The 18,632-nt window shown below is 41.3% G+C and overlaps 4 protein-coding genes across 10 annotated transcripts; 2 read left to right on the forward strand and 2 right to left on the reverse strand.

The window, feature by feature from the left end:
* Positions 1-1,776: 1,776 nt before the first annotated feature.
* Positions 1,777-5,027, reverse strand: tmco1 (transmembrane and coiled-coil domains 1). Its single transcript, XM_076107449.1, has 7 exons — positions 4,820-5,027; positions 3,580-3,657; positions 3,423-3,482; positions 3,232-3,278; positions 2,914-2,981; positions 2,560-2,704; positions 1,777-2,274 (listed from the first exon to the last, which is right to left on the reverse strand). Exons 1-7 carry the CDS (start codon positions 4,887-4,889, stop codon positions 2,176-2,178), a joined length of 567 nt encoding a protein of 188 aa, XP_075963564.1. The 5' UTR covers positions 4,890-5,027; the 3' UTR covers positions 1,777-2,175.
* Positions 5,028-5,673: 646 nt separating this feature from the next.
* uck2a (uridine-cytidine kinase 2a) lies at positions 5,674-11,391 on the forward strand. Of its 7 annotated transcripts, none has more exons than XM_076107446.1 (8): positions 5,674-5,851; positions 7,078-7,237; positions 7,475-7,571; positions 8,284-8,426; positions 8,687-8,784; positions 8,888-8,936; positions 9,685-9,770; positions 10,210-10,336. In XM_076107446.1, exons 1-8 carry the CDS (start codon positions 5,747-5,749, stop codon positions 10,216-10,218), a joined length of 747 nt encoding a protein of 248 aa, XP_075963561.1. In that variant the 5' UTR covers positions 5,674-5,746; the 3' UTR covers positions 10,219-10,336. The 7 variants fall into 7 exon arrangements, with proteins under 7 accessions (XP_075963561.1, XP_075963558.1, XP_075963559.1 ...); XM_076107443.1 differs by having other exon boundaries at positions 5,675-5,851; positions 9,728-9,770; positions 10,210-11,391; XM_076107444.1 differs by having other exon boundaries at positions 5,675-5,851; positions 9,731-9,770; positions 10,210-11,391.
* A 1,087-nt stretch (positions 11,392-12,478) lies between these two features.
* aatf (apoptosis antagonizing transcription factor) lies at positions 12,479-15,026 on the reverse strand. The gene has a single exon (XM_076107441.1). It carries the CDS (start codon positions 14,968-14,970, stop codon positions 13,318-13,320), a length of 1,653 nt encoding a protein of 550 aa, XP_075963556.1. The 5' UTR covers positions 14,971-15,026; the 3' UTR covers positions 12,479-13,317.
* A 301-nt stretch (positions 15,027-15,327) lies between these two features.
* Positions 15,328-17,218, forward strand: magoh (mago homolog, exon junction complex subunit). Its single transcript, XM_076107451.1, has 5 exons — positions 15,328-15,510; positions 15,853-15,911; positions 16,334-16,444; positions 16,834-16,916; positions 17,003-17,218. Exons 1-5 carry the CDS (start codon positions 15,420-15,422, stop codon positions 17,100-17,102), a joined length of 444 nt encoding a protein of 147 aa, XP_075963566.1. The 5' UTR covers positions 15,328-15,419; the 3' UTR covers positions 17,103-17,218.
* Positions 17,219-18,632: the final 1,414 nt, after the last annotated feature.

The raw sequence follows: 18,632 nt of genomic DNA on the forward strand, positions 1-18,632 counted from the left end.
TACAAAGAAAGGATTTTTAGAAATCTTGGCCAACTGAAAAGTATGAACATGAAAAGTATGAGCATGTACAGCACTCAATACTTAGTTGGGGCTCCTTTTGCCTGAATTACTGCAGCAATGCGGCGTGGCATGGAGTCGATCAGTCTGTGGCACTGCTCAGGTGTTATGAGAGCCCAGGTTGCTCTGATAGTGGCCTTCAGCTCTTCTGCATTGTTGGGTCTGGCATTTCGCATCATCCTCTTCACAATACCCCATAGATTTTCTATGGGGTTAAGGTCAGGCGAGTTTGCTGGCCAATTAAGAACAGGGATACCATGGTCCTTAAACCAGGTACTGGTTGCTTTGGCACTGTGTGCAGGTGCCAAGTCCTGTTGGAAAATGAAATCTGCATCTCCATAAAGTTGGTCAGCAGCAGGAAGCATGAAGTGCTCTAAAACTTCCTGGTATACGGCTGCGTTGACCTTGGACCTCAGAAAACACAGTGGACCAACACCAGCAGATGACATGGCACCCCAAACCATCACTGACTGTGGAAACTTTACATTGGACCTCAAGCAACGTGGATTGTGCGTCTCTCCTCTCTTCCTCCAGACTCTGGGACCCTGATTTCCAAAGGAAATGCAAAATTGACTTTCATCAGAGAACATAACTTTGGACCACTCAGCAGCAGTCCAGTCCTTTTTGTCTTTAGCCCAGGCGAGACACTTCTGACGCTGTCTGTTGTTCAAGAGTGGCTTGACACAAGGAATGCGACAGCTGAAACCCATGTCTTGCATACGTCTGTGCGTAGTGGTTCTTGAAGCACTGACTCCAGCTGCAGTCCACTCTTTCTGAATCTCCCCCACATTTTTGAATCGGTTTTGTTTCACAATCCTCTCCAGGGTGCGGTTATCCCTATTGCTTGTACACTTTTTTCTACCACATCTTTTCCTTCACTTCGCCTCTCTATTAATGTGCTTGGACACAGAGCTCTGTGAACAGCCAGCCTCTTTTGCAATGACCTTTTGTGTCTTGCCCTCCTTGTGCAAGGTGTCAATGGTCGTCTTTTGGACAACTGTCAAGTCAGCAGTCTTCCCCATGATTGTGTAGCCTACAGAACTAGACTGAGAGACCATTTAAAGGCCTTTGCAGGTGTTTAGAGTTAATTAGCTGATTAGAGTGTGGCACCAGGTCTCTTCAATATTGAACCTTTTCACAATATTCTAATTTTCTGAGATACTGAATTTGGGATTTTCCTTAGTTGTCAGTTATAATCATCAAAATTAAAATAAATAAACATTTGAAATATATCAGTCTGTGTGTAATGAATGAATATAATAGACAAGTTTCACTTTTTGAATGGAATTAGTGAAATAAATCACCTTTTTGATGATATTCTAATTATATGACCAGCACCTGTAAATAAATCGGGGCGACATGGTTTGTTTTACTGTATTCTTAAAAGAGCCACGTAAATGTTTTATGTAAACATTTCCACTCATCTATTCATTATGTCATATATCCTATTCAGGGCTAGCGGCAGCACGAAGGCTACATCACCAGCTTCATAACGGTAGTTCACTCTATATGCAACATGCTAATGGATTTGACAACTGTTTCAAATCAAGGTGCAGAGTTCAGCAACCGGACAGCTAAGGGAGGAAGCTGGTCCTGGAATAGAGTCCTACAGCGCCTCACAGTGTGTAAAGAGCCACAGTGTGGCTTTCCAAAGAGGGAGAAAAGAAAATAATCTGGAATAAATATATAGATTTATAATACAAAAGAAAAACACCAATAAAGAGTTATCATACAACTTTATTAATAAGTAAGAAATAAGGATACAGACAATGACATACAATAATACTGACAAACAGATCAGATGTTACTGTGCCAATTAATCATTGAAATCTCAAAACAATGTATGGCCTGTGCTGAACACAAGGTATCATCTGTATCCTTTGGTAATCAACTTAATCATGGACTCATTTTCTTCTTTTAATTTCTAAGCGAGACGATCTTGAAGTTAAATAAACAAAACATGAATGAGAAATCCGACCGAAGTTAGTGACGCAGCGGCAGATAACGCCTTTGCTCCATCCAGCACCGCAGAATCCGTTCGGTCTGTGCTCTGGGGACGGAGCCGCGGCTGCACACAGTCGCAGTGCGGGAACGGAGGCCGTTGAACCGGCCTGGCGATCAGGAAAACTTGGCTGCTTGGGGAGGAGGTCCCAGGAAGCCTCCAGCCTGTTTGGTTGCAGCTCTGGAGGGCGCGAGACCGAGCATCTTCTGAATGTTCTGGAGAGAAGATGCAGAACAACAACAAAAATATGAAAAATATACAAGTACATGAACTGTATCATTTTTGAAGATGCCGGAAAACTGATTGGCCTTTCCCAAAGCACAGCATTGCTGTAACATGCTGGGTATATTAATCTGGGGTTTTAGAGGGTTATTTCTTAATACGAATGTCTCAATTATTGAGATTGCCAAAGTCACTTTCCAGTCTGTGTTTTCCTAACTTATTTGTTTGATGTTCAAAATATCGACACAACCTCTCCCTGGGTCTAGTGTAGAAGTTACCTGTCTGATGGACATGGTGCACAGGATGTAGAGGAAGATGAAGGAGCAGTCCGTGTAATCCTCGCCCAGCAGGTTGCGATGAGACAGTCCCTGGATGTAGGAGAGCGGCACAAACGGCAACTTGGCCACTACTCTTCCGTCGAAGCTGAGTAATACAATGAAGTGGGATGAAGAAGTTTGCGACACACATTACACAAGATTTTACTTTTGTCAAATGCATAATGCATAATTCCTCATCAACACAGACTGAAGGTCATCGCCATTTGAACTTTTCTCTTATTCCGGTTGATCGTTTCTATAAATCAAAAGATGAAGATGTAAAATAAACTTGCTTTAACTTCGTGCATCACTTACATGGAGTTGAACATGCCCATCAAAGCTGTGAAGCAGAAGCCGATGGCGAACATGGACTTCATGCGCACCTGCAAAACAAACGCAAGATTAAAAATGGAAATTTGAAGTTAGATCACATCTCACTACAGTTTGGCAATACTGACACATTCAAATACATTGATAATGTTAAAGTGTAGGTCAGCCTGTTAATGTTGTCATATCATATTTATTCTTAAATACATCCAAAAGAACCAGAATCCCAGACATGATTTCATACGACAATATAATAATAGATTTATCAGAGCATTGCATATTTATTGTAAACAAATTGTCTCTCACCATAGACAAGTCTCTGTTGTTGTTCTTCAGTTTCTCTTCTTGTCTTTCTGTAATACATTCAGACGCATACATCACTTATCGAGGAACACTTGTCAAAGTGAGGAGAAAGGCAGAGATGTCGTGCTTTTGGCTTTCTCGTTGGCATAAAAGCAACTTATTTCTCAGCCGATTTGTTTACAGGGGGTTCTTACCAATTTTCTTCTTCTGCTGACGTCCTGCGGATTCTGTGATGGTTTCCTTTTTCTTCTCAACTAATATCAAACAAGCAACAGAGAATGCATCAAACGGTGTACGGAAAGATAATCAAAACAGAAACGACAGTATGAGGTTCACGTATGAGTCACTTACGTTTTTTGCTCTGTTTTTCCACTTCAGCCTTTAGCCTCTTGTACTTTTCAGTGCGATACACTAAAACCCAGGTAATTCCTGGGGAGAAAAATCAGAAGAACATGTTTGTTTATAAAGTAGAACAACTCTTTTGGACCGCTGCCACTATGGTGCAACATGGGACATATGCGTTGAGACAATATACATTTGTCAGATTTCTCCACTATTCGATATTATATTTATTGGATCAGCCAACAGCCAGACATTTCTGTCTGATTATTTTTATTAATAAGCATTTTTTTTGGGGGGGGGGGGGGGGTTCCCAGAAAAGTTATGGTATTATCACACATACTGATATCACAACATACAGTTACATACACTGTAACTGAGACTTGTTTACATTTTGCATACTCCTAGTGGAAAAGAATGACCAATTCTAAAACGGTAAATAACATTGTGTGGCCATCTTGTTTCATTAGTTTTCAGTCAAAGTAGAATTCAAATGTCAGATGCTAAACTGCACTTAATTGGGCGACTGTGGCTAAGTGGATAGCAGGGCCGTCTTTCAATCAGAGGGTCGGCGGTTCAATCCCGGCTCTGGTTCTGCTAGTTGCATGTCGATGTGTCCTTGAGCAAGACACTTAACCCTTAACCCAATTGCTCCCGTAGTTGTGCATACGGTATAGAAAATGTTATAGAATCTGAATTGTAAGTCGCTTTGGATAAAAGCATCTGCTAAATGACTGTAATGTAATGTAATTCACAATCTATGCTCTTGGACAACTAAAAACAATCAGCAAATATAAATAAAAGGGATATTGTTCGTCTTAAATGTTGCTGTATTATCAATAAAACTTTAATGCAAAACAAAATATACATTGTAATTTCTCCTCTCCTTAATTAGGATGGGTCAAATGCAGTTTTCAGAGGGAATTAATTAAGCAAAATGTATACCTACATTACAAAGAGCGTAAACGCTAGTCTTTTATTATGAAAATTTAACCGGAAGTCTTATTTGCGTCTGACTTACTAACGTCAGGCATTAGCTTAGTTAGCTAAATGCGCTGAGTAGCTAGCACACTACTGGTCCTCACAAGCACCAAAAGTAGCCATTAATCAATATTAATAACGTAAACAACATTGCCCCGCTATTTAATGGAGACGGGTGTAAAAACATGGCGTATCAATGTGTTTCTTGGATGATAGTAAAATGCCTTCATACTCGAGCTGTCTGTCGGACTGTCAGCAGGATTTTACTCACCTTCGGCCAACAGCGCTGTGCAAACGGAGATAAACACGATGAGGATAGTGTCTGCAAACATGGTGCTCATTGTGCTCTGGTCCCGTCTACTGTCCCGTTTATCCGACCGCAGATAGGTCAGTCTATCATTAGAAGCTCCTCCACGAGCAGTGAGCACATTACACTGGTCTTAGACTCACTGCGCTGATGTCAGCAGTAGAGAGGAGGTCATGCATGTGAAAAGTACTTCCGGTTCAACGGCCTCAAACTGTTTGACTGGTTTTTTTAATTTGTTGATTTTACTAAATTATTTCACAATTTATATTTTATTTTAGATATTTCTTAGTTTATTTGTATCGACTGTCTCACTGAGCTTTCTGTTATTGTTATTATTGCCTTGCTTTTGCTGCTTTGTCTGGCAAAGCACTTTATAAACTGTAAATTGTTTTTAAAGGTGCTAAATAAATAAAGTTATTATTATTATTATTATTATTACACTACATACCATACTTTATACTATCTGTAGTACACGACTATACTATACATTTTATATATTCATAATATACATATATAATATATATATATATATATATATAAAATGTATGTGTCTGTGTATTACCGTATATTGCATGGGCAGATGGGCAGGTGCACCCAAAAAAATTTACTGAAATAAATGCTTTTCTCTCAAATGTATAAATAAAAACATGTAGATGTAATGACAGTGAGAGAATGGAAAGCTGATTTTTAAAAATATAATTTACCCAATTCTGATTTCAACATCTCGTCAACGTAAGCATCATCACAATATGATCACCGTCATCTTGTCCTTGCATGCCCATTAACGCCAGCCGTCATCATAAACCATCATTAAATGGGAGGAGCACGCGAGGAGCTCAGGCACCCCCGTGTGTGTGTTTTTCGAGGGCCGCATCGTGCTGCAGATGAAGCATGGCAGGAGACAGCGAAACAAAGCAAGGTGACCAAGCCGAAAATGAGAGCATTAATCCGCAGCCTTTCCTCATCGGTGTGGCTGGAGGGACAGCCAGCGGCAAGGTGGGTGGCCGATAATATACGCGCTTTAATGCTGTTTCTTGGTATTTATTTGGTGTTTGTTGTATTATTCTGTGTCAACCGGCATAAATGGATTCGTTTAAAAAAAAAAACAATTGAAGATGACACGCTTTTTTTTCTACTGGAAAATAATCGAAGCTTATTTCTAATGTTTTAGTTGGAATTAGACTGATTGTATTCCCTGATAAGTAATGAGTGTATAGGCTAGCCGACAGCATATTTTATGTCAAAATAAGATACATTGTCAAAATAGGCATTTTCTTGGATCAATAAAGAAGCATAGTGTGATATTTGGAAATCAGACTCAGCCAATATGTTTCTCTAAGGGGACATAAAGGGTTGCAAGGATCAGAGTAAATGGATTTCAATTAATTAGCGTTACCTGCGCAGGGTATGGCTATCAGCACCTGAAAATGGAGAATAACAATAAAACGTATTTACAGACTGTGAAAGTAGAAGTTGAAAATAACCAAGCTGCTGTGTTAAGATGTGATGCTGCCTGTATGCCATATATTGTTTTCTTCATGATCTGCATTGTTGTTTCTGGTGGGTCTGCTGGAAACTGATGCAACCTCTGTCTGCTTCACCTCATTTCTCAGGTTGCCTCATTGACATAACAATTGTGTCTTCAATGTCATGAGACTAAATATCTGCGTTATCATTCTGTATTCAATATTGATATTGAGTTTCAAAGGTTGCCAATAAGTATTGTTCCCTCTTTTGAAGATCCAAAATGGACGCATTAGTTTTATATTTGGTTGCACCGTTGCTTTGCAGAGTCTTTCATCAGGACATCACATGCCAAGGCAAAATCAACGTCTTTATTTCTTCTTCTCAATGTGTGTGACAAATGTGGTTCTCCAAATGTCAAGCGAATCAAGTAGTCCTGTGTGTGGGACATTTTGGACAAGGCAGCTAAATTCATTTATTATTTAAGTAGCCTGTTCCTCGATGTTAGTCATGTTGGTTGATTTTATAGGAGACTATATCAACCAAACTTGGTTCAGCAGTTGTTTGTGGGTGTGACTTCCTGGAACTAAGCCCCGTTTTTTTCCCCCAGAAGAGTAACTGCTCACAGAGCCACCTGCTCTCCCACACACGTTATCTGAAAGTAAACTGCAGTCTTGTTTAGAGCCATCTGTCTGCCAATCCAAGTTTGCGGCCAGCGTTTTGCCATGCCACCTGTTTTGTTCTCCTTGTGTGACTAGTCGTCGGTGTGCAGCAAGATCATGGAGCTGCTGGGCCAGAACGAGATCGACCACCACCAGCGGCAGGTGGCCATCCTCAGCCAAGACAGCTTCTACAGGGTCCTCACCCCAGAGCAGAAGGCCAAGGCACTCAAGGGCCAGTTCAACTTCGACCACCCAGGTGTGTGTCGGTATTAATCACCTCGTCACATGCCTCAGTTGTGTTCATGTATCATCTGGCAGCAGGGTAATCAATGATGGACGCCTGCTGGCCTGAAACAGCTTGTCACCTGCTGGGAAATGTCTGCCTTGTTCATTCAGAGGCGATTCCAGCTGATAATTCAGGACATTAAAGCAGGATATTGCATCCGGCTGCAGAAATAGTTTTAACTGCTTTGTTCTCTTTCCCTCTGTATAGATGCCTTTGACAACGACCTCATAATCGCAACTTTGTGGGACATCAAGGAGGGAAAAACCGTACACATCCCCGTTTATGACTTTGTTTCCCATTCCAGGTAAACGAGTCTTATCAATCAGGCGAAATACAGACACAACATACTTTAATTTATTCGTTTCAGCCCAGGCACTATTAAAGAGGACTCCAATGCACCAGAATCTAGCAGTGACATTAACTTAAAAAGTGCTAAATGCGAAATTCAGAGCATGTCTATGGCCTCTATGCGGCTCTCAACATGGCAACGGTTGAGTCGGCAGCTAACAGAGCTGACAGAGCTAACAGTGTTTACACGAGGGGGAACCGTAAGGTGGGTGCTATGCTTCCACGACGGCACCGTCATACAAAGCAAATTTTTGCTGTCGTATAAATGCTCTGAATATCGTATTGAGAGAACCTTCTTAAAATAGACAGAATGTCCACTGTGGTGGATTAACTATGCCACCTTTTTTTTGTAAATTGGTCTTCATAGTGAAATGAATGGAGACCAATAGCTGCCTAGAAGGAAGCAAAACATTTGAAAATCTGAAACATCACAATATGATCTCATCATTGCTGCAAAGTATATTTAAATTGTGTGTATATAGCACTGGAACACTGAATAATTAAACACTGGAAGATTGTTAATGTAGCTTTGAAGCGAGACTGTAGCTTCTAAAGAAAAAATGATACATTTTTTACAACAAACCATAGCTCGGTTCAATGCACTCTTGGATTGAGCAAATGTTCCATGGCAACACTTGTATTTTTATGTTATGTCTTTTGTATGGCAGGAAAGAAGAGACGGTGACAGTGTACCCTGCTGATGTGGTGCTGTTTGAGGGCATCCTGATGTTCTATTCTCAGGAGATCCGAGACCTTTTCCAAATGAAGCTGTTCGTAGACACAGACGCAGATACACGTCTATCTCGAAGAGGTGAGACATCCAATCGCGACAGTTCCCTCCGGTTTCTAAACGCTAGAGGCAAGACACTAAGTTAAAGATGATTGGTCATTTTGGGAAATACGGCAGGTGTATAGCTCAGCTTGGCCCAAAGATTGGAGGCAGGGGGAAACGGCTAGACTGGCTCTAAAGGCAATACAATCCTAAACACAAGTCATCTACAGTAACTCTGCAAAAAAAGATGTCAAACTACTGGTTAAAGATAACTCTTCCCTGGTCTTATCTACCCTCAGTGCTGCGTGATATAAATGAACGTGGACGGGACTTGGAAAGCGTTCTAGCACAGTACATCACTTTTGTAAAGCCTGCATTTGAGGAGTTCTGTCTGCCAGTAAGTGCTATTCTACATGTACTGTAACACTACTCCACTCATTTGCATGATTGTGCCCCTGAGCCTTGACTCACGGTTGAACCTTTTTGTCCTTTTTATTCAGACAAAGAAATATGCCGATGTGATCATACCGAGAGGAGTTGACAATCTCGGTGAGTATTTGTGCTTTCGGAGCTCACAGACTATCGTGTAAAAATTGAAGCCACGTGTTCGAGACACTAGTCTTAACAGTGTTATCATCAAGGACACAGCTGTGTCTGTTGTTGGCCTCTGAGCTGAGAATTGTGTTCTCAAAACTAAGGAAGCCGAAGCATCTGCTGCTGGGAGAACCAAACCGCTTTGTCTGTTGATTTGAGAACGGAACTTTGAAACTGAAATCCAAAAGAAACTGCAGACGAAAACAAAACTGTATAGTCTAAATATCTTGAAGCAGGATACCTACCCTGACTCAGCCCCAGTTTGTGCCTCTTATGTATTATCATTACATTGAGGTCACAGAGCTAAGCATCCAGTTATACCCTGCAATCTTTGAACTGAAGACTGAGTCTACAGCCATGCTGGCAGTAAGGGCAGTACCTATGCTGCATTCACATGGAATCATCATTTTAACGGACGAGAGCAGGACGCTGAAGTTTGGTGAGGTCAGCAGAGAATACTAGCAGAAGTAACTGTAGACTGCACTGCCTTCCAAAGACAACTTTTTTAATTTATCGCCATCCTCCGTGACGGAATTTACAACCGGATGCTACGTAGCTTGCTCAGAGGAGAAAGTTTTTAAAGTTTGGAATATAATATTAACGTAAAAGCTGCATTTTATAGCTACATGCAGTACTAGAATAGTTGCATGAAATAATGGACACAGAATGGTTTTATTTAATATATTTTTTTCCATCACCATAGCCACATTTCGTCATGAATGCTTCGTTTTTCCCATGCTGTCCAGAAGGTGTTGTCAGTCTAAGGTCTACACAGGCAGCAAGCTCCAAGTTAAGTGAAGTCAACGTAGAAGTGCCTTAAACCTGCATTCTCTCTAATGGCCATCAGGGGGCGACTCCTCTGGTGGCAAAAAGAAGTCTGGTTGTATAGAATTCTATGAGAAAATGAACCTACTTCTCACTTGATTTATTACCTTAGTAAACATTGTCAACATGAGTTTATGGTTTCAATCGCTAGTTTCAAATCTTCTCCAATACAGCATAGTGTGTTCATTAAGTAAATAATGTTTCCACTGCGAGTAAAATAGATGATAAAGCAGGGTATGTGATACCTTGTGATTGACAGGTTGCTACCACGGCATCAACTGAGGCTGATAGGGATGTCATCAGTTTTGCAAAGATCGATGTGTAGCTTTGTGACTTAAATGTAATGGTCAATCATAAGACACACACAACCCTGACCACGCAATCTCTTTGTCTCTTGATACAGTTGCCATAAATCTTATAGTTCAGCACATCCAGGATATTCTAAACGGCGGTTTGACCAAACGGCTGAACGGGTGGCTAAATGTTAATGGAACGACGAAGAAGCAGCCAAAGATGGAGTCCGGCAGTCGGCCCCACTGAGTACAGCGCTCCCCGAAGAGAGGAAGGAGGGCTCATTGTGGCCAACAAGGCAGGACTAATTTACAGGGACACAAAAGGCCTCTTTTTGATATGATTCTGTTTGGACTGACGAAACGAAACGAATCAAAGGCAAAATATCCCTTTTGTGGAGATTAAATCTGTATTCAGTTATACATTTCTCTTCAGTTTGTGTACTGTATGATAAAAGGGATGGGGAGAGATACAAAGGGGCTACCTTTCAATTTAATTTAATATTGCTGCTTGCCTTTACCACAGCACTGACGAAGCAGCAGCCGTCACGGTGTCTAAATAAGATTTCAGAACACCGGACAGCCTTTAACATACAATGAATGCAGTCAAGCGACATGCTGCTCAAAGGCAAGCCCTTACCCTGTCTCCCTACCGTTAGAAGGTGCACCGTGTGACCTGACTAATTCCCTTTATCAATGCAACTTGTCATCTGTTTTTTCTTTTCAAGCTCTGTATAAATCCTAATTTGACTTGTACAAATAGATTTTGAAAACAATGTACTTAATGGTTTGAGATTTCAGATGTTTGTCTTGTTGCTTTGTCTCGTCTACGTCTAACAAACTGAATTAGTTATTAGTCAATTTAAACAACCGATTCCCACCTCAAACCATCTGATGTATGAAATCACCAAAGATCAATTTCTGTACTGTCTTTGTGGACGAATTGATTTTTATTTCAATGTGATACTGACGTTACCGTAACTCATTTAATAAGATGTTGTTATGAAATTTCCACAGGGTATTATTTTTCTTTTGAGTCCCATAAACTTGAATACTCAGATGTGTTTGTATGCAAGTTTAATTTGAAAGATGCACTGAAAATGGTGTTTCTTGATGCACGGAGTTGTTTAAATGTCAATATGTACAAGATGCCCAATGTAAATGTGCACTGTAAGTGTTTAATGGGATTTTTGTCCTGTGTACATTCTCTCATGATAAAGTCCTCAGGTACTCCTTGTTTGCTTGAGTTGACACGTGTCATTTGCATTTAAAAATATAAATTTATTTTCGGACAATGGACTGTTTTCCTCTTATCTACATATTAAAACGTAAATACAACAAGCTTGGTGCCATATTGTAGATGCCAAGACAAGGTTAAACAATTAAAATACTTTTAAGTTACTAATAAGAGTGAGGTGGTCACAATGTGGCTGTTGCTAACTTCGAGGCCACTGAAGTCATTCTTCCTTTGTGTGAATTTGAGTGTTCATGCATTATTCCAAGGTGGTCAGCCTCGCTGCTAACCTTGCAGCCAGTTAGCTTCTTTTGTTTTATGTATTGTTAGCTGAAATAATTGTTCATAATACTGGAGCTGGTTTTGATGTAATTGCAAGTGGTGGTGCATTTGCGGCCGTGTTGCCGACAGTTTGTTGATGTGACTGTAGTCTGAGATATTGTCGGTGTCGGTAATTCCCGGCTTCTCTGACTCAAGTTGGAGGCTGACATTGACATTTAAGTGAAGTGATGTGAGCGTGGCAAATGACAAGTCGAAATGTCTACTATGAAAAAGGCCTATGCAGTATTTTTATTCTAATATATTTAAATTCGACTACTTGTTGGCCAACATAAATGCACAAGAATGTGTAATTGTTTGTCCACGAGTTTTATTCCTGACAGTGTGTCGAAACAACATTTCGACCTTCATGTTGAGAATAAAAAAACAATTGCAGAAAATGCAATTCAACTTTTGATTAAATACTAAAATCCAAACATTGAGGAAAGTTTTCGAGGCCTCATTTTTGGTGTCTGGTCAACATATTCAGCTATGAACCTGTAATGCATGCAAGGCCACAGGTATACAGTGATGGCCCATATCCATACTTAGTCTAAGCAGGGTTTCAGTTTGGATTGTGTTCACACAGGAAAAGTGAGAAAATTATAATCATACATAAAAAATAAAAACTCAGGGTGCATTCCAATACCCATACTGCCATATTATTTAGTATACCAGCAAAATATTTAGTATGTCCCAATATGTAGTGTGTAAATGTCTTCTGACCCACAATCCTCTGCGCAGCGGAAGAAATGTCACATCAATGAGTCCCAAAGACAGATGACAGCCTGATAGCTTATTGAAATGTAACGCTACAGACCGCAAGGCATATACGAGCAAGAGGGTCAAATTTCAAGGTGCAATGTTCTGACAAAGTAGTGTCCCAAATTTGTTTGTATACTGCATGTATGCCACAGTACACACTTTGTAAGGGCAGCTGCAGTTTGTACTAAGAGAAAAAAAGAATGTGATTTGGTACGCATTCTTAATTTTTTTTTTATGTGCTGTAGATGGACATTATTCTCCCACAATGCAATGCACACATGGAAAAGGAGCTGCCGACAACTGGAATTTGTTTCATTTATTTGTTTATTTTTTAATTGTGGATGTATTGTGAAACATCTCACAAAACACAAAATAACTTTCAGTGGAAAATAATTCCGCTGTTTCTCTGAACTTTATTGCCAGTGACATCCTGAAATAGCAGTTTTACGACGGACGTATTCTATCGTTCTCTGTTAGTATAAAGCATTTTTTGTATACTAACTGGAAAAACAGTATACTACTAAGACAAGCATACAGTTTGTATGTTGTATGGAATTGAGTCACAGAATATACTTTTTAAAAAAAAAGGTATAATTTGTACACATTTTACTTGAATCAAATGAGACTTGGTGACAGAAGAAAAATTGATACATTCACTTTTTTCCTTGAAATCCACTTAACACACTATGCATTTTGTTTTCGTGGAAACGACACATACTGAAAATGCCACTCGGCATAAAAGGTATTTATGAGGAACTGTATGTGCCATACGAGTCCATATTCTGACAAAGAGCAGGCCCGCACAGACTGCTGCTCGGCATCATTTGAGGTTTGTGAAGAAAGGCACTGTTTTGTTTACATCGTGGCACTCCGGTATGTGCTCCTCATGAGTACCTCCTACACGTCACTCCCTAACTGTGGAGTTCTGACCAAAGAGGCCGCGATACACTTCGCTGCGTGCCTCGTCACTCACTGAGCTGTGGTCAATAGGAGCCATAAAATTGACCAGCTTGCTGTGGATGTGGAATCGGGTTTTACGCCCCTTGCTGGCTTTGGTATCCACCTTCTTCTTGATCTTGCTGCGCAACTTCTGGATGGCCAGCCACTGCCTGCCCATGGCAACCTGGTCATTGGGGTCCGCAGCACTCGTCCTGCGCTCAATCAGCTCTCTTAGCAGCTGGTGGTAGAAATCGTCGTCGTCAAATATATTCTCGTCCAGATCAGTTAGATGCGTGTTTGCTTTCAGCTGCTGTTCCAGCTCTTCTCCCTCTATGCAGACGGTTTCAGAAGTGAGAGCAGCGGCCTCTTTTTTCCCCAGGACCCTGTATTCCGAGCGTCGGGTCTGGGTGCGCCGCACCAGCCTCTCATTGTCCATCAGCACCTGCTCCACCTGGGTCAATATGTTTCGGTCGAACGCACCGAAACCCTTGCTGCTTTTGCCCATGATCAGTCTGGTTTTGTCATGCCACTTTTGCAACGTGGCGTTATTGTAAGGCTGGAAAGCGGCAAAACGTTTGGCCATAAAGTCTGGATATTCAGCCATCTCCAGTTTTCGTTTCAGTGCTCCACCCTCCGGCACGGACGCCTCTTCATCCTCCATCTCATCACTGTTTATCTCCTCACCTTCACCCTGAGCTTCCGTCTTCCCCAGCGCGATAGTTCTCGTGTCTGCATTCTGGTACAGCAGCGGATCGTGCAGCTCCAGCAGGGATCTCTGAAGAGCTTTCAAAGCTTTGTGGGTGTTCTTCAGCTCCCCCGCAAGTTCAGCTCCACCCCTCCTCTTGAACTCCGGGAAGGTCTGCGTCTGTGGAAGCTGGTTGGCGGTCACCAGAGCTTTCTGGATCTTGATTCGACCCTCGAGCAGTTGGTCCCACAGGGCCAGCTGGTCCTTCACAGCCTTCCCTTTCTCAACCTCCATGTCTACTTTCTCTTGAGAAAATGTGCGGACAGTTCCCTCATCCACGGCGTCTTCGTCATCATCGCTTCTTTCACTCTCCTCCTCGCCATTTTCATCATCATCATCTTCTTCACTCACACCAAGGTCATCCATGTCCTCTGACAGTTTGTGGAAGTCCACTCCCTGAGGAAGGGTCATGTCTGCACCCTTTGTCTTTGAGGCCAGTTTAACATCAATGCCCACCAACTCCTCGTCATCTTCGAAATCGTTTTCTTCATCATCTTCATCATCATCATTAGCTCCCTCATCTCCCACAGAATCCACTTCTTCTAGCTCTTCTATGCTGCCCTCCTCCTCCTCCTCCTCCTCCTCATCATCATCATCATCATCCTCCTCCTCCTCCTCATCAGATGCCTCAATATCCATCAGCAGCTGATCACGAGAGACCGTCTTCCCCACATACCGTCTGTCTGTTTCTGAGAGTAGGGATGTGTTGTGCTTCCGCAGGGCACTGAGGCCGACCCCATCTTCATCCTCGTCCTCATTGAATCTTTCCACCACTTTGGCTTTGGTCGCCTCATCACCGTCATCCTCTGGATCAGCAAATTTAGGCAAAGGATTCAACAAATCCTCAAGCTCAAGAGAAAAGGAGCCTGCCATGGATTAGAATGAACGACAACCACCACACGTGTAGGAGCCGTGTCTTGGTGAGTGAAGTGATGACGTCAGTAATATGCGACGACCGATAAATACCGGAGTTAAATAATCCCTGAGCAGAGTCTTTTTCATGCAGAACCTCTCCTTAGAGAGGAAAGTTTGGGGCCACAAGTTATCTGACTAAATATATACAACAGAGATGATTGGATATTTTGGCATTTTGAAGAAGGGGTTGAGCAGGGAAAATGTGTTTGAGTTAATTTCAGGGATAGTAACCTAAGTACGTCCATATAATAGTAAGAACCTCCTGAGAGACAAGATACGGGGCATGGAAGCCCTAACAACCCGTGACCATCTACGCATGCGTACATTGGTGGCGACGCACAAGGCTTCTTCCTATCTGAGTTTTGTTCGCGGGCTCGACTAAAGAGAGTACTTTCTGGAGAGTCAAGATGTCAACAAGTGACTTCTATTTGAGATATTATGTCGGGCACAAAGGAAAGTTTGGACATGAGTTTCTGGAATTTGAGTTCAGACCCGACGGTAAGTACAGTTTGGCTGGTAACGTTAAAGCAAACGAGTTAGCTACGTCTAAGCTAACGTCGCTAGCCATCCGGTAATGGCTAGGCCGCAGCGTACTCGAGACAAGTTGCGAGCCCAATATCGTCTCTTTTGTTTCACCTTTATTGTAACTTGAATGCAAATAGTTAATGTCTAGACTTAATTAATAAAAGCAAGACATATTTATTATAAATGCAATGATAATTTGAGAAATGCCTCATACCATATGAGCGCCATGTGGCCTGTAGGGATGTTAACACACTGAGTTTTGTTAAGTTTTGCATTGTTTCAAATATTTACTGTAAATTGAACGTTTTCTTGCAGGTAAACTGAGGTACGCAAACAACAGCAACTACAAGAATGACGTCATGATCAGGAAAGAGGTAAGTTAGTGTTTACAAACAAGTTAGTGTAAACCCAATCATTTGTAGTCCATGCTGTTTGGGTTTCTTTCATTGTCGTCCATGGACACTGTATAATGGCACCGTCAACATAAGAACCATATATTTGACTAAATTGTGAGATGTCAGGTTCTTTTATTCAATATTGCATGTAACTAGGGGGGGTGTTGTGGTCATTCATTAAGGGGCTTGATAGTGATGGTCAACCCAGCAGAAAGATTCATTGTTTCTCAGTCGAAACACAGTGTGTAACATGAAATTCAGACCTTAATATTAAGATAATCAGTATATCTCAGATGTATATGTCCTATATTCTCCCGTCATATCTGTTATAAATGTACGACCCAGCTCCGCGCATTTACAAAGTTTAACCATGTTTGTCTTTGCTCTGTGTACCAACCCAGGCATACGTACACAAAAGTGTGATGGAGGAGCTGAAGAGGATCATCGACGACAGTGAGATCACCAAGGAAGATGATGCTCTGTGGCCGCCTCCCGACAGAGTTGGCAGACAGGTTTGTGACCCAATCATCAGTGACCAGATTATGTTTACCCATCATCCCCCCAGTTCTGTATTTTGGTGTAGTTTTTAACACTGTTGGCGTTGCACTGCATTCTGGGAGCTGTCAGATTTTCCGACCTCAATGGAAATTTTTTTTTTTGTCTTCGCCTGATGTGTTTTAAATGGGTCACAATTTTGTATAGCACATGTAGAGGACGGCACCTTTCCATATTTGATCAACCAGTTGATTATTTTTTTTTTCATCGTTGATCACATGGACATGGAGTCTGACACGTCACAGATTTTGTCAACACTGGCGCTGTAGTAAATCAACTTGGATTTGACCAAAAACATAATTGAAGCCTTAAAATCACTCGTCTGTCTTTGTCCTAATTTTCACAGGAACTGGAGATCGTCATTGGGGACGAGCACATTTCATTCACAACTTCCAAAATTGGCTCTTTGATTGACGTCAACCAGTCAAAGTAAGTAATTTATCCAGTGGTGGTGAAAGTAGACACCGTATACTTCTTACTTGCACTCATACTTTTAATATTGCACTGTGTTCCAGGGATCCTGAAGGTCTCCGCGTGTTCTACTACCTGGTGCAAGATCTGAAGTGTCTTGTATTCAGTCTCATCGGCCTCCACTTCAAGATCAAGCCTATCTAAATGTGGATTTTGCTCTTTTTAATTGATTTAGCTGATGTTTCTGTTGTATTACTGCATTTGTACATTTGCTTTGAGTGGAACTTTTTTTATTTTAAATAAAGGGTGAGAGAAATGTACTACTTTTCTAAGCTACTCGTAATATTTCATTACAAGTGTCCTTTACTGGTATCAACACCATGGCTTAACTTTTATTTATATACTTTATAGTATATATTCTATATTTTTATTCTAGTGTGGAAATGCTTTTTAGTAAAATATCAATACTAAATGGGAAAATTGTTCTTGCAACACAAACATTAATGGACTAATGTGATTAAATTGAGTTTTATTTCAAAATATATTCAAACATCAATAAGGCTTTAAATTACAATGAATTGAAACTGTTAAGTTATTACAGTGACAAACTACTAACACTGGATCTTGTCACCTTTCACTGTATAATGTAACCCTAAAACAAAAAATACAATACATATGTGAATAGGACTTCATGGACGTTGCGTGTCGGAAAGCTGGACATATTGCAACGGATCAAGTCGTCAAAGACATTGTAGGTAAGACCGAACCCATCAGGCACGTCTGGGGAGAAAGCCAAAAAAGTTCATAGCTTGACTGGTAAGATGGCTGGTTTCGAGGATGTAGTGGTTGATGGCAGCGTAAGCTGGGTCTGTGTAAAGGCTGTGCAGAGCCTCGTTCTTTGAATTAGCCAGGTATCGCAGGGCAAACGGGTGACAATCAAAACCTTGTCCTAGTGAGAGAAATAAGTGGTTAGTACAGAAGACAAAAAGGTGTGTGTATGTTTTGAGACCAGTTTTGTCAGAAATCCCTTTAAGGTTTAACCCAGTCAACATCTTAGTGGAAAATATTAGAAGATAATAAGTCTAGACATTATTTCCTGTTATATAAAATTACCAACAGGGAAGGTATATCTTTCAGTGTCGTAATGACTTCAAGTTTAAAAAAAAAAAAAAAAAATGATCCAGGGCTTTTTTTTCAGAAAAATACCCCAAACATTGTCTGCAGAACCACTTTGAATATTTCACAAATGGCACAATTTGAATCTTTTAAATACATGTAGAAATGTCTTATACCCATAATTCCTTATTTGATGAGCTGCTGATGATATTTAGAGCATTCACTCAACATGGCCTGTAGTTGCTCCACAGCGGCCGCTCAGTTGTGTCTTTGAAGATCTCATTAAGAAAAAAACAATACAGCTAAGCCGTCGTCCCAGGAGTGCTGATAATGAATGGCTGCCTGTCCATCTTTGGTCAGAATGACTGAAGGACTTGTCAAACCACCGGTTGCAGCTGTCAGCCGTGCAGCATGTTGTGGGAGAAGTGGATGTGGTCCTTCATGCGCTCATCGTCAGGTGACGTCAGTAAGTCCTTGAGGGTTTAGGGGGGGCATTGGGATGTACCCCTCGATTCCTTTTCTCTCCTCTCCTCGCGTACTGAGTCCCACCCCACGAGAGATGCGAGCAGAGGAGGTGAGGAGGAGACACGAGGAGTCGAGGCAGCAGTCCGAGCCGTC

This window comes from Anarhichas minor, unplaced genomic scaffold, assembly GCF_050575085.1.
Source record: "Anarhichas minor isolate MPS153535 unplaced genomic scaffold, ASM5057508v1 ptg000039l, whole genome shotgun sequence".
NCBI classification, from domain to species: domain Eukaryota; kingdom Metazoa; phylum Chordata; class Actinopteri; order Perciformes; family Anarhichadidae; genus Anarhichas; species Anarhichas minor.